Source organism: Podarcis pityusensis (assembly GCF_964106645.2).
Source record: "Podarcis pityusensis genome assembly, chromosome: 3".
NCBI classification, from domain to species: Eukaryota; Metazoa; Chordata; class Lepidosauria; order Squamata; family Lacertidae; genus Podarcis; species Podarcis pityusensis.
In genome coordinates this window covers 117271482-117284400 of record NC_138026.1, presented here as the reverse complement: position 1 = coordinate 117284400, position 12919 = coordinate 117271482, and the positions used below count along the sequence as shown (strand labels likewise).

At 46.9% G+C, this 12919-nt stretch overlaps 1 protein-coding gene and 1 long non-coding RNA gene across 3 annotated transcripts in view; one reads left to right on the top strand and one right to left on the bottom strand.

The window, feature by feature from the left end:
* LOC308474766 overlaps positions 1 to 6070 on the bottom strand; it is a 104178-nt gene extending 98108 nt beyond the window's left edge. Inside the window, exon 1 of the long non-coding RNA XR_013984941.1 lies at positions 5662 to 6070. This is a non-coding gene — a long non-coding RNA (uncharacterized lncRNA). The remainder of the gene's footprint in view (positions 1 to 5661) is intronic.
* Positions 1 to 8350, top strand: part of BLK (BLK proto-oncogene, Src family tyrosine kinase) — a 31436-nt gene extending 23086 nt beyond the window's left edge. For both annotated transcript variants that reach the window (XM_081001050.1, XM_081001049.1), the window contains exons 9-13: positions 697 to 876; positions 2279 to 2355; positions 5148 to 5298; positions 6060 to 6191; positions 7187 to 8350. In XM_081001050.1, coding sequence (XP_080857176.1) covers positions 697 to 876; positions 2279 to 2355; positions 5148 to 5298; positions 6060 to 6191; positions 7187 to 7398 — 752 coding nt within the window. In that variant the 3' untranslated portion in view covers positions 7399 to 8350. The remainder of the gene's footprint in view (positions 1 to 696; positions 877 to 2278; positions 2356 to 5147; positions 5299 to 6059; positions 6192 to 7186) is intronic.
* The last annotated feature ends 4569 nt before the right edge of the window (positions 8351 to 12919 follow it).

Here is a 12919-nt window from a genome sequence, read left to right as displayed (position 1 = left end):
GAAGACATCAAAAGGCAGCCCTGTTTAGGGAAGTTTTTAATTTTTGATGTTTTATCGCTTTTTTATTCTGTTGGGAGCTGCCCAGAGGGGCTGGGAAAACCCAGCCAGATGGGTGAGGTATTAATAATAATAATAATAATAATAATAATAATAATAATAATAAGTAGTAGTAGTAGTAGTAGTAGTAGTAGTAGTGCTGCCTGGCATTGTCGTATCTGGGAAAGGTGTAAAAACGGATATGGGTTTTGGAGTTCAGCTGGAAGTATCTGAGCTTCCAAAAGGTGGCAGGGCCTTCTGTCCTTCATTCGCCCCATCTTTTCCTTCTATAGGTTATTACAGAAGGGACGCGGGTGGCGCTGTGGGTTAAACCACAGAGCCTAGGACTTGCCGATCAGAAGGTCGGTGGTTCGAATCTCCATGACGGGGTGAGCTCCCGTTGCTCGGTCCCTGCTCCTGCCCACCTAGCAGTTCAAAAGCACGTCAAAGTGCAAGTAGATAAATAGGTACCACTCCAGCGGGAAGGTAAACGGCATTTCCATGCGCTGCTCTGGTTCGCCAGAAGCGGCTTTGTCATGCTGGCCATATGACGCGGAAGCTGTACGCCGGCTCCCTCAGCCAATAAAGCGAGAAGAGCGCTGCAACCCCAGAGTCGGTCACGACTGGACTTAATGGTCAGGGGTCCCTTTACCTTTACAGGTTATTACAAGAATAATGTGAAGGTGGCAGTGAAGACCCTGAAAGAAGGCAGCATGGCTCCAGATGCCTTCTTGGCTGAAGCCAACTTGATGAAGAGGCTTCAGCATAGCAAGCTGGTCCGTCTGCACGCCGTGGTCACCCAGCAGCCGATATACATCGTAACAGAATACATGGCCAACGGTAACCAACTCCCTTGGGATCTCAGCCAATTGTTTTGATCCACACTGGAATGCAGAATCTGGGTCTCCTTGATTTCAGTCAATACCTTCTTGCCAATATAGGAAAATTAAAGCACCCAAATCATAGCATTTCGAACATAATGCCAAGTTTAAAATGCATTGTACTTATATACAATCTAAGGCAGAGCTTTCCAAACTTTTCATGTTGGTCACACACTTTTTAGACACACATCGTTTCGTGACACGGTAATTCAGTTGCACAGTCATATCTTGGTTGGCAAACGCCTTGGTACTCAGACGTTTTAACTCCTGAAAGCCATAAACCCGGAAGTGAGTTTTCCGGTTTGCAAACGTTTTTTGGAACCCGAACATCCAACGGGGCTTACGGGGCTTCTGATTGGCTGCAGGAGCTTCCTGCAGCCAATCGGAAGCCGTGCTTTGGTTTCCAAACATTTACATGATGGAGCATTTACATGACACACCTACACATTGCAGCCAACACACTAACATGTTGAGACATACAGTTTAAAAAGCTCTGATCTAAGGATAGGGACAAACCAAGATGCAATTACCGTATTTTTTGCACCATAACACTCACTTTTTTCCTCCTAGAAAGTAAGGGGAAATGTCTGTGCGTGTTATGGAGCGAATGCCTGCGGGTGGTGTGGGGGATCTGCTGCAGTCGTGAGCAGAGGATCCATGGTTCCCCTTCCTTCCCTCCTCCGTGGTTACAAAGCATGGATCCACATGGATCCTCAGGATTTTTGCATTGGGCTACTCCAAACTCACTGTCAGATCACATGTCTGTGGCCACAGCATGAACCACAAAAATCATATATCCACTATTTCGTTTAGAATATTTTTTTTCTTGTTTTCCTCCTCTAAAAACTACGTGCATGTTATGGTCGCGTGCGTGTTATAGAGCGAAAAATACGGTAATTTAAAGGTCTTTGCAGCAGAACAGGGAAGACTGTTTCTCTTATGATTTTGTTCGGGTTAGCCAATAAGTAGACCAAATATCTTTCAGATGTCCTTTGTGGGTATTTCAGTAGGATAAATAATCTATTTCATTCATCTCTATTTTATATTTTGTGTTTTTTATATTGTAATTTTATGTTGTAAACCTCCCTGAGATCTACAGGCATAGGACAGTATACTAACAACAACAACAACAACAACAACAACAACAACAACAACAACAACGCATAGAAAAAAATATGTTAAGGTCCTCAAATTAGAATTTGTTGCTTGCTTTATTACCCTAACGTACATTAGGAATATTCTCCTCTATTACTTTCTTAGAAAAGGATTTGGCATTAAAAACATGGGAGACTTTATCAAATACCATTGCACATTGAAAGGTCTTTGGGAAGTTAATAATCTTGATTTCTCCTCCTTTTCAGGCTGCTTGCTGGATTTCTTGAAATCAGAGGAAGGAAGGAAGTTGACTCTCCCCAAACTTATAGACTCCTCAGCCCAGGTGAGTGGATTGATTCGCCTTAAACCTTATAATTGAAAAAGGTCTTGATACTTCCCCAAACTTGAGAGCTACGCATTCAGGCCATCCTGAACGTTGCTTTCTTTGAAGCCTGCACTTCCGAGAGGAGAATGTGTTGAGCAAAGTATATAGCAAGGGATCTTCTGGATTTTAGGAGAAGCAAATTTAGAAATTGTTACGGAAAAATCTAGGTGTGAGGCTGCTCAGTCACCCAGCTCGTCGGTCAGAGCCTGCGGATCCCTGCGGAATAAAGGAAGGATTCTAGCCACCAACCGGAGCAAATTGCTGTAGACCAAGGCGCTGTGGGTTAAACCACTGAGCCTAGGGCTTGCCGATCAGAAGGTCAGCGGTTCAAATCCCCGTGATGGGGTGAGCTCCCATTGCTCAGTCCCTGCTCCTGCCAACCTAGCAGTTCGAAAGCACGTCAAAGTGCAAGTAGATAAATAGGTACCACTCCGGCGGGAAGGTAAACAGCGTTTCCGTGCGCTGCTCTGGTTTGCCAGAAGCGGCTTAGTCATGCTGGCCACATGACCCGGAAACTGTACACCGGCTCCTTCGGCCAATAAAGCGAGATGAGCACCACAACCCCAAAGTCGTCCGCGACTGGACCTAATGGTCAGGGGTCCCCTTTAGGTTCAAAGAGGAAATTTGAACCCCAAGGATGGGGTGACAAAAACTTTTAAAACTTTCCCACCATATCCCAGAATATAGTTCGTACAGCATCATTGCTACATCATTGCTACATCACTGACATGTCACAAAAGGGGAGGGGTAGACAGGGGTTACGCTAGTTTAACCTTGGCAAACATGTCCAGACAAGTCCTTGGTACAAGATTAGCATAAGCAGACATGGCAGGGCAAGACTCAGGTATAGGATTAGCATAGGCAAACACCTCTGAAGTCCCACCACCCAAAGTACAATAGAACTTCCTTTGCATGTCTGGACCCCTTGGCAAGTTTGGTGATGGAATTAAGCTTTCCTTGGCCAACAATCAGCTCAGCAATTGTCACCTCTGGTAACTTCCCGGAGTCCCTTTCAAGGGGAAAATAGCTTTGGAATGGAGGAAACTGGCAAAGGAGTTGATTTTATATTATTTTTAAAGCTAGGTAACTTCCCTGAGCTGTCAAGTTGAAAGGATACATTCAGGTGTAATATTTGTAACATTTAACTTTAAAGATGTGCCCCCCCCCATAATTTCCATAACAGAAATGCAAACTCAGAGGTCAGAACTGCACATAAATTTAATGCCGTCATTTGGATTTCATTGGGTGGGAGGAGTTTGGAAGTATGCCCTGCAATTTTGGTAGATGGCAAGGTTTGGAGTGAGTCCTTCAGTCCTTGAATAGACAGTAAGGTGCAATGCAGTGTATCTGGCAACAGCGTCTGGTGGCAAGTATTGTCAGAACGGTGTTGTTTGCATGAGCTGACCGCTCAGGCGCAGAACGCGTAGGCGGAATCTGCAAATAGAAAGTTATCAGTGTATACATTGTCCTGTGGTCAGTCCCTCTCTCCCTCCTTCCCCTCTGCTTGTGTGAGCTGAGAGGAAACAAGCCATCTATCTCATTAACATCAGGACAGGAAGCGACACCCATTTTCCACTGAGGCGAGCGGCATTTGAGCTGAAAGCTTGAGCATGCCGAATATTTGTGGAAAATGTATCTTCACATCCTGTTCAAAACCACAAGAAAGATGCAAGGTGGCAAAAAAAAACAACCACAAAATCTCTGCGGTCTGGGAAATTGTTAGGCCCTTTGAGGCAGAACTAAACAAGAGAGGGTCTCGCCGTCTTTTGACAACCCTCTTTATATACAATTTGTTCTGCGCCGGTTAAAGGCTGGAGTTGGAGGGATTTCTCTCTTATGTGTTGCTCTGTTGAAGGCAGCCCTGTTTAGGGAAGTTTTTAATGTTTAATGCTGTATCATGTTTTTAATATTCAGTTGGGAGCCACCCAGATGGGCGGGGTATAAGTTATTATTATTATGATTATTAAATATATGCATTTCTTGCATTAAGGATGTAAGAGGAACCAAACTGGATCAGACCAAAGGTCTGGGGCAACAAATTATCATCAACAACAGCATCATAAGCCAGCTTGGGATTTTGGAGAAATGGGAGCAAAATTTGCCAGTGTTCACGTAATCATCCCATGTCTGAAATGGAAATAAGTCTGGAGAGTCCCTGGTCCATATTGGTGGGGATGAAACCCTTGATATTTCCAGATAAGGTTGTGGTAGAAATATGATTCAGTTTAAGGATGCATTTACCTCATTCGCACTTTTCAAAACATTGTGAGAACCAAAACACAAGCGTCCTTTAAATTCACACTTCTATGAATTTTTCAGTGCCAGCTCTCCAGCCAAATAATGTGCACCAAAATCCATATATTAGGGTAAAGTGTGACCACGTTAATGGAAATAACATCAAAAATGGATTTTTTAAAAATAAAAAAATGCTTGCAAAAAATATACAGGTCGTTGTTGTTGTTTTTAAAAAAAGTTATTATTACCTCTGCTATTATGAATTGTTTCCTATGAAGCATCTCAAAGCAATTTCACAATGCACTGCTCATAAATTTTCATGAGGGCTTTTAAAAGAATAAATAAATAAATGGCACATCGATGTGGAAATCTGAAACAATCAACTTATGATTGGAAAAGTGAGAAGCTGAGAGAAACCAGGATAGCCAGATTCACTCATCCCTATCAGCCACAGAGGCATCCTTCTCTGTGATTTCCATGCAGTTGTATTCCATTATTTTCCTTCTTCCTTACAGGTCGCTGAAGGGATGGCGTACATTGAGAGAATGAACTCCATCCACAGGGACCTCAGGGCAGCCAACATCCTCGTCTCGGAGACCCTCTGCTGCAAAGTTGCAGACTTTGGCCTGGCTAGGATCATAGAGAATGAGTACCTCGCGAAAGAAGGTTGGTATGACGCTTAGGGCTTTGTGGTTTAGTCGTTTAGTCATGTCCAACTCTTCATGACCCCATGGACCAGAGCACGCCAGGCTTCATGGATCACTGCCTTTACAGTATATTGTGGCGATCACACAGGGTCCCCGGACGTTTCACCATCTATTGATCCCTGTGCCACCACTTTATTTCTCGCTGCCACCACCCAGGCCCTACCTGGGACAATACTGAGTCCAGTCAGGGTTAAGTTGGAACATCAACTTCTGTTTATTTATTGCAGTTTAACAAGCGTGTGGTTTCATAAACAGCATCGGTCAACTACAATCATGGGGTGCCTACCCAGACCTATACCTTCCGCTACCTGCTCTCACTCACTAAACCACCTCTCAGATATTTACTTGTCTTCCTAGCTCCTAACTGTTCCTGACTCAGCTTATTTCTCTACACTAACTCAACCTGCCCACAGACTCTATCCCAATTCACTCCCACTCCAACCAACCACCCAACTCCCAACGAACTTGTCCCTTCGCCCCTCCCAGAGCTGGTTTTATAGTCCCCCTGACTCCACCCCCCTGGGTTCTGATTGGGTAACCTGTTTAACTATTTCACCTCCAACACTTTCATACGTTAACGTCACATATATGTTCCAACTAAGATGGTGGGTTTCCCCCCTCCCTTTCCATCTCATCTTTTCTCTTTCTTTTCTTTGTCATATTTATAATTTAAAATCAATAAGAACAACGAAAACACATGAATTTACCCTTTCTCGACAGGTGCCAAATTTCCTATCAAATGGACAGCACCAGAAGCAATTAACTATGGAGTTTTCACGATCAAATCCGACGTCTGGTCTTTTGGAGTTCTCCTAACTGAAATCATCACCTTTGGAAGGTGCCCCTACCCTGGTATGGTAGTTTGCATTAGAGCATCATTTGTTACTCCGGGCCAAGAATCATTTATTGATTATCCATTATCCATTATCCATTATCCATTATCCATTATCCATTATTGATTCGCTCCGCTGATGTTTTAGCAAGCCTTCATTCTATTTTCTTTATTAACAATTTTTATTAAATTTTCAATTTTACATTTCAAATTAAACATCTTTTATTATACCACACATTCATTGACTTCCCTCCCTCCCCTTCCAAGGTTCATTTAAATAATCCGCCATTCCTGCATGTTTTAATATATTCATCTAATTTAATTTTCCTATCTTACATCAGTTCAAAATACGTGAGTAGGTGCCATCACGAGTAAGGCCCTGCTCCTATACCATACAGTATGGACCTCGTGCTAAGATGGAAGGTCCTCTCCCACCGAACACAGTGATTGGTTATGGGGCAAGTAAGGGATGAGACAATGGGACGCGGGTGGCACTGCGGGTTAAACCACAGAGCCTAGGGCTTGCTGATCAGAAGGCTGGCGGTTCAAATCCCCGCAACGGGGTGAGCTCCCGTTGCTCGGTCCCTGTTCCTGCCAACCTAGCAGTTCGAAAGCACGTCAAAGTGCAAGTAGATAAATAGGTACTGCTCCGGCGGGAAGGTAAACGGTGTTTCCTTGTGCTGCTCTGGTTCGCCAAAAGCGGCATATTAATAATAATAATAATAATAATAATAATAATAATAATAATACTCCCCCCATCTGGCTGGGTTTCCCCAGCCACTCTGGGCGGCTTCCAACAGAACACTAAAATACAGTAACCTATTAAACATTAAAATCTTCCATAGTCATGCTGGCCACATGACCCGGAAGCTGTACGCTGGCTCCCTCAGCCAATAAAGCGAGATGAGCACCACAACCCCAGAGTCATCCGCGACTGGACCTAATGGTCAGGGGTCCCTTAACCTTTAAGGGATGAGACATTTTTCAGTATCAATTCTTTCTCTCCTTTCCACAGCTATGACCAATCCCGAAGTCATCCAACATCTACAGAGGGGTTACCGGATGCCCTGTCCGGAAAACTGTCCGGCTGAACTCTATGCAGTCATGTTGAAATGCTGGAAGAACAATCCCGAAGAGAGACCCACGTTCGAATACCTCCAGTCCACCCTTGAGGACTTTTACACGGCCACAGAAGCACAGTATGAAGCTCAGCCCACTTCTTCCTGAGCAGCGATGAAGTTGCTGGAGACTTCTGTAAAAAAACAAAAACCCTTGTGGGATGCTGGCAAGAGGGGTGTGTGGACTCACTTCCGAAGCAGACTTTGCTGGACCATTGGGCATTTCTGTTCCTCCACGGCCGCCTGTGGTCCTCACCCCGTTCTCGAGGTCCCCTGCGAGACCAGGAGTTGAAATGGATTTTATTCCGGGCCAATCCTAAAGGAGAGGATTTGAGAAGAGGAGACTCAACCGCCCCTTAGATCAGACTCCATTGCCTGTCCCAAAACCGTCCTTACCGATTAAACAATAACTTAAACTAGGCTTACCAGACGTTCCCCGTTCCTGGGGACAGTCCCCGGATTTGCAACTCTGTCCCCGGACAAATTCCGTGCCCGGAATGTCCCCAGATTTGCAAATCTGCCCCCGGGAAACGTGGCAGTGGCAGCCTCAGCAGCCCAGAGCCAGCCTGGTAGCGCAGTTGGCTCTGGCTGGCTTCAGGAGCTGCTCGCGGCCGTGGCGCCCGCCATTTTTCCTCTCTGGAAGTCCCCATATGATGTGTCTTGTGTGCTGTACTGGGGACGTCCGGCAGTACAGATCTCCTGCCCCCTTTCCCCTTTGTTTTGACTGATCGGGAGAGGCTCAGGGGTTGCAGGCGGGTGGCTGTTGCCCAGTTTTTTTAAAACTCGGCACATTTATGTTTCACAAGGTGCGAAAGAAGGGCCTTGCACCTTTAGTGTGGTGTAGTGGTTAAGAGCAGTGAACTCGTAATCTGGTGAACTGGGTTCGCATCTCCGCTGCTCCACATGCAGCTGCTGGGTGACCTTGGGCCAGTCATACTTCTTTGAGGTCTCTCAGCCCCACTCACCTCACAGAGTGTTTGCTGTGGGGGGGAAGGGAAAGGAGAATGTTAGCCGCTTTGAGACTCCTTCGGGTAGTAATAAAGCGGGATATCAAATCCAAAGTCGTCGTTTTCTTCTATATGATATGCATGTGTGCTTGGGCCCAGGGTCTTTTGCCTCACCATCCCCACTACTGACTCCCTGTTGCTATTCAGCTTCAAAAAAAGAAAAGAAAAGAAAGTGTCCCCAGATTCATTGAAAGAAATCTGGTAACCATAACTTAAACTGCCAAGGCTGGATCTATAATCAGGCATAAGGAAAGGGCACATGAGGGCAAAGCAGGATCTCACCTCCGCTGGTCAAATCCTTGATTCCATGTGCCTGCAGGCTCCTCCTTCCTAATTGTTGTTGTTGATGTTTAGTCGTTTAGTCATGTCCGACTCTTCATGACCCCATGGACCAGAGCACGCCAGGCACTCCTGTCTTCCACTGCCTCCCGCAGTTTGGTCAAACTCAGAGAAGGCTGTTACTCCTGGGCCTTGACTGTGGACTTCCCATAGCCATCTAGTTGGCAACTGTGGGCTGCAGAATCCTGGATCAATTGGGGATTTGGGACTCCTCTCCTCATGTTTTTTAGAAGCACTCTGTCTTTGGGTGGATTTCAAAGGAACAGCTGCATCCACAACATACATTTTGTTGTTGTTTAGTTGTTCAGTTGTGTCTGACTCTTCGTGGCCCCATGGGCCAGAGCACGCCAGGCACTCCTGTCTTCCACTGCCTCCCGCAGTTTGGTCAGACTCATGCTGGTAGCTTCGAGAACACTGTCCCACCATCTCGTCCTCTGTCATCCCCTTCTCCTTGTGCTCTCCATCTTTCCCAACATCAGAGTCTTTTCCAGGGAGTCTTCTCTTCTCCTGAGGTGGCCAAAGTCTTGGAGCCTCAGCTTCAGGGTCTGTCCTTCCAGTGAGCACTCAGGGCTGATTTCCTTCAGAATGGAGAGGTTTGATCTTCTTGCAGTCCATGGGACTCTCAAGAGCCTCCTCCAGCACCATAATTCAAAAGCATCAATTCTTCGGCGATCAGCCTTCTTTATAGTCCAGCTCACACTTCCATACATCTGTCCACAAGGAAAGGCATTCTAAGGTGCTAATCTTGCAGGTGCCCACTAGGTGTCTCTCTCACCTCACATACCTTAGAGAGGACTCTTGTGGGGGCGCGTTACAAATGAGGGCTTTTAAGGAAGTATTCAGATATTCCTTTTCTGCAGCAGTGAGAGCAATAGCAGCTCCTTCTCCCAAAGGTTATATACAAATTCCCCTGCCCCCGAAAGGTCTGTTAACATCCTTTATAATCCCATCTTTCCAGTTAACGACCTAGAAGAGGAACTGTGCCTCTGGCAGAAATGGTGGTTTGGTGGGCACAGTAAATAATTGTGCTGGGTTCTGAAGATGGCCCACTGGCCCCTTCTTATGTTGTGGTGTTCCTATTGAGAAGGATTAAGGTTGAATCCCGACAAGACAGAAGTACTATTTTGGGGGGACAGGGGGCGGGCAGGTGTGGAGGACTCCCTGGTCCTGAATGGGGTAACTGTGCCCATGAAGGACCAGGTGCGCAGCCTGGGAGTCATTTTGGACTCACAGCTGTCCATGGAGGTGCAGGTCAATTCTGTGTCCAGGGCAGCCAGCTCCATCTGGTACACCGACTGAGACCCTACCTGCCTGCAGACTGTCTCACCAGAGTGGTACATGCCATGGGCATAGCCAAGGGAAGCCAGGGAGGGGCAGCTGCTCCCCAGCCCCAGATCAAGTAAAACAATAGAAATACTCAGTGCTTTTTTCTTTAAAAAAATGTTTAGGTGTACTCTCACTTTGACTCAAAACCCCCCCACCATTTTATAGTTCAAAACAGGGGAAATAAATACAGCGAATGGACAAAAGTACAAAGATTCACAAAATGTTTAGGGGTATGCGTACCCCCAGAAAAAAGCACTGGGAATACTTAACTAAGTGACCAATCATATCGGTTCTGCCCCCCCCAATTCCCCCCCCCGGCCAAGAAATCCTGGCTACGCCCATGCTACATGGCCTGGCTATCTCCCGCTTGGACTACTGCTACATGGGGCTACCTTGGAAGGTGACCCGGAAATTACAACTAATCCAGAATGCGGCAGCTAGGCTGGTGACTGGGAGCAGCCATCAAGACCGTATAGCACTGGTCCAAAAGGATCTTGATTGGCACTCAGTATGTTTCTGAGCACAATCAAAAGTGCTGGTTGTTGTTGTTGTTGTTGTTTAGTCGTTTAGTCGTGTCTGACTCTTTGTGACCCCCTGGACCAGATCACACCAGGCACTCCTGTCTCCCACTGCCTCCCGCAGTTTGGTCAAACTCATGCTGGTTAGCTGGTAACCAGTGTCCCACCATCTCGTCCTCTGTCGTCCCCTTCTCCTTGTGCCCTCCATCGTTCCCAACATCAGGGTCTTTTCCAGCGAGTCTTCTCTTCTCATGAGGTGGCCAAACCAAAGTATTGGAGCTTCAGCTTCAGGATCTGTCCTTCCAGTGAGCACTCAGGGCTGATTTCCTTCAGAATGGATAGGTTTGATCTTCTTGCACTGACCTTTAAAGCCCTCAACAGCCTCGGCCCTACATACCTGAAGAAATGTCTCCACCCCCATTGTCCAGCTCAGACACTGAGGTCCAGCTCCGAGGGGCTTCTGGCAGATCCCTTACTGTGAGGTTACAGGGAATCAAGCAGAGGGCCTTGTCGGTAGTGGCACCTGCCCTGTGGAACGCCTTCCCATCAGATGTGAAGGAGATAAGTAACTATACAACCTTTAGAAGACATTGGAAGGCAGCCCTGTACAGGGAAGTGTTCGATGTTTGGTGTTTTATTATGTTTCTGTATACGCTGGAAGCTGCTCAAAGTGGCTGGGGCAGCCCAGTCAGATGTGTGGGGTGCTATCATCATCATCATCATCATCACTGCCATACTATTTTTTTATACCTTCCATGAGCGAGCAAGCGGGCGAGTGAGCAGCTCAAGGTACTATCCAGACCACAGACTTCCCAGCTCAGAGTGTACCACCTCGCATTCTCCTCCGTCAGTCCCAACACTGGCTGATCCTTTGCTATCGCTTCTCCTCGTGCCCTTCAGGTTACACGCTAGGTGGTCCTCAGGCCCACCCCAGGGCTTGCTCTCCTTCTGATAAAGCAGGGGTCAGAGGGGATTGCCTCCAGGTCAAAGCCCAAGCATGTATCAAGCGCCCTCGGACATGACACACTTCAGGGGTAGCTGTGTCCGAGGTTAGTTACCCTCTGATCTTTAATAACCTTGCGGCAGCTTGTATAAACTGCCCTTGCCTTGATGTGACAGTGGCTTTAGCCAGTAATTTATGAGCCCTTTCTCCCTCCCTTCCTCTCGTCTCCTCTCCCTGGCATTCCAGCGGAGACTTCTAAGAGGAAATCTGAATGGCCGAATGCGATGGGGCGTAAGAGCATGAGAAGACCCCTCTGGATCGAGTCAATGGTCCAGCATCCTGTTCTCGCAGCAGCTAGCCAGATGTTTGTGGGAAACCCGCAAGTAGAAACCAGGAACAAAAACACTCGCTCCTGGTTGCCAGGTAGTTACTGGGTGTGTGGTGATAGGAAGAGTCCTGAGCAAGGGTTGCAGGGAAGAAGAAAGATTGGGATCCGTCTGGGCAGACTGGCTGCAGGCCTGCTGGGAGAGATGCCTTGGCTGCACTGCTGTGGGGGACAAGCCCCTCTTGAAATGACCGTGCTGCAAGATCTGGACTCCCTCTGTGCAGACTGAAGGTGTAAATAGGTGAATAAACCCTATTTCTTAAAGGTACAATGGCCTCCGCCGTGTCCCAATTCTCCAAAGGACCACAGCAGAGAGAGCGGGATGCACCCAACTTTTGCAGCACCATCTATGTTCTTATAGGGAACTCCCTGCCACAGGAAACAGGGATGGCCACTGAAATATACTCGGAGTCGAGTGTGGATTTCATGCTCTTCATTCAGCTCATAGTAGTGAGGAGGAATGGAAGTTCCCCCAGAATGTCTGCTTTATATACATTATTTACACAATGGGCCCCACGTGATTGGCTAATTCCAGGATTCTCCTGTAGGCCAATCAGGTTGCGGATTCACTTCCACCTGGAGCTGGATTGGGTGGCTCCTGCGGACCAATCAGACTGCTGCATTCTGGATCCTATTGTTCTAGGACCAATCAGACTGCTGCATTCTGGATCCTATTGTTCTAGGACCAATCAGACTGCTGCATTCTGGATCCTATTGTTCTAGGACCAATCAGACTGCTGCATTCTGGATCCTATTCAACTCAGTACAGAACAGCCACCAACTTGGATGAAAGCAGAATGGGCGAATTCGTGGAGGACAAGGCTAGCCATAACGGAGGCTCTGCTGTTCCTCCACAGTTGAAGGCAACGATGCTTCTGAAGACCAGTTGCACAGGAAAGCTCAGGAAGGGAGAGGGCTCCATGTTCGAATCCTGCTTGCTGGTCTCACACAGCCATCTGGTTGGCCACCGTGAGAACAGGATGATGGGCTAGATGCTTGGCCTTGAGCCATCAGACTCTTCTGATTTTCCTATGCCATGAGCTTGATGAACCATCAGCATAAGGCAGCTTTCTTGTGTTTCTGATGAATTTGTTTCTCAAGCAGCAATGCTA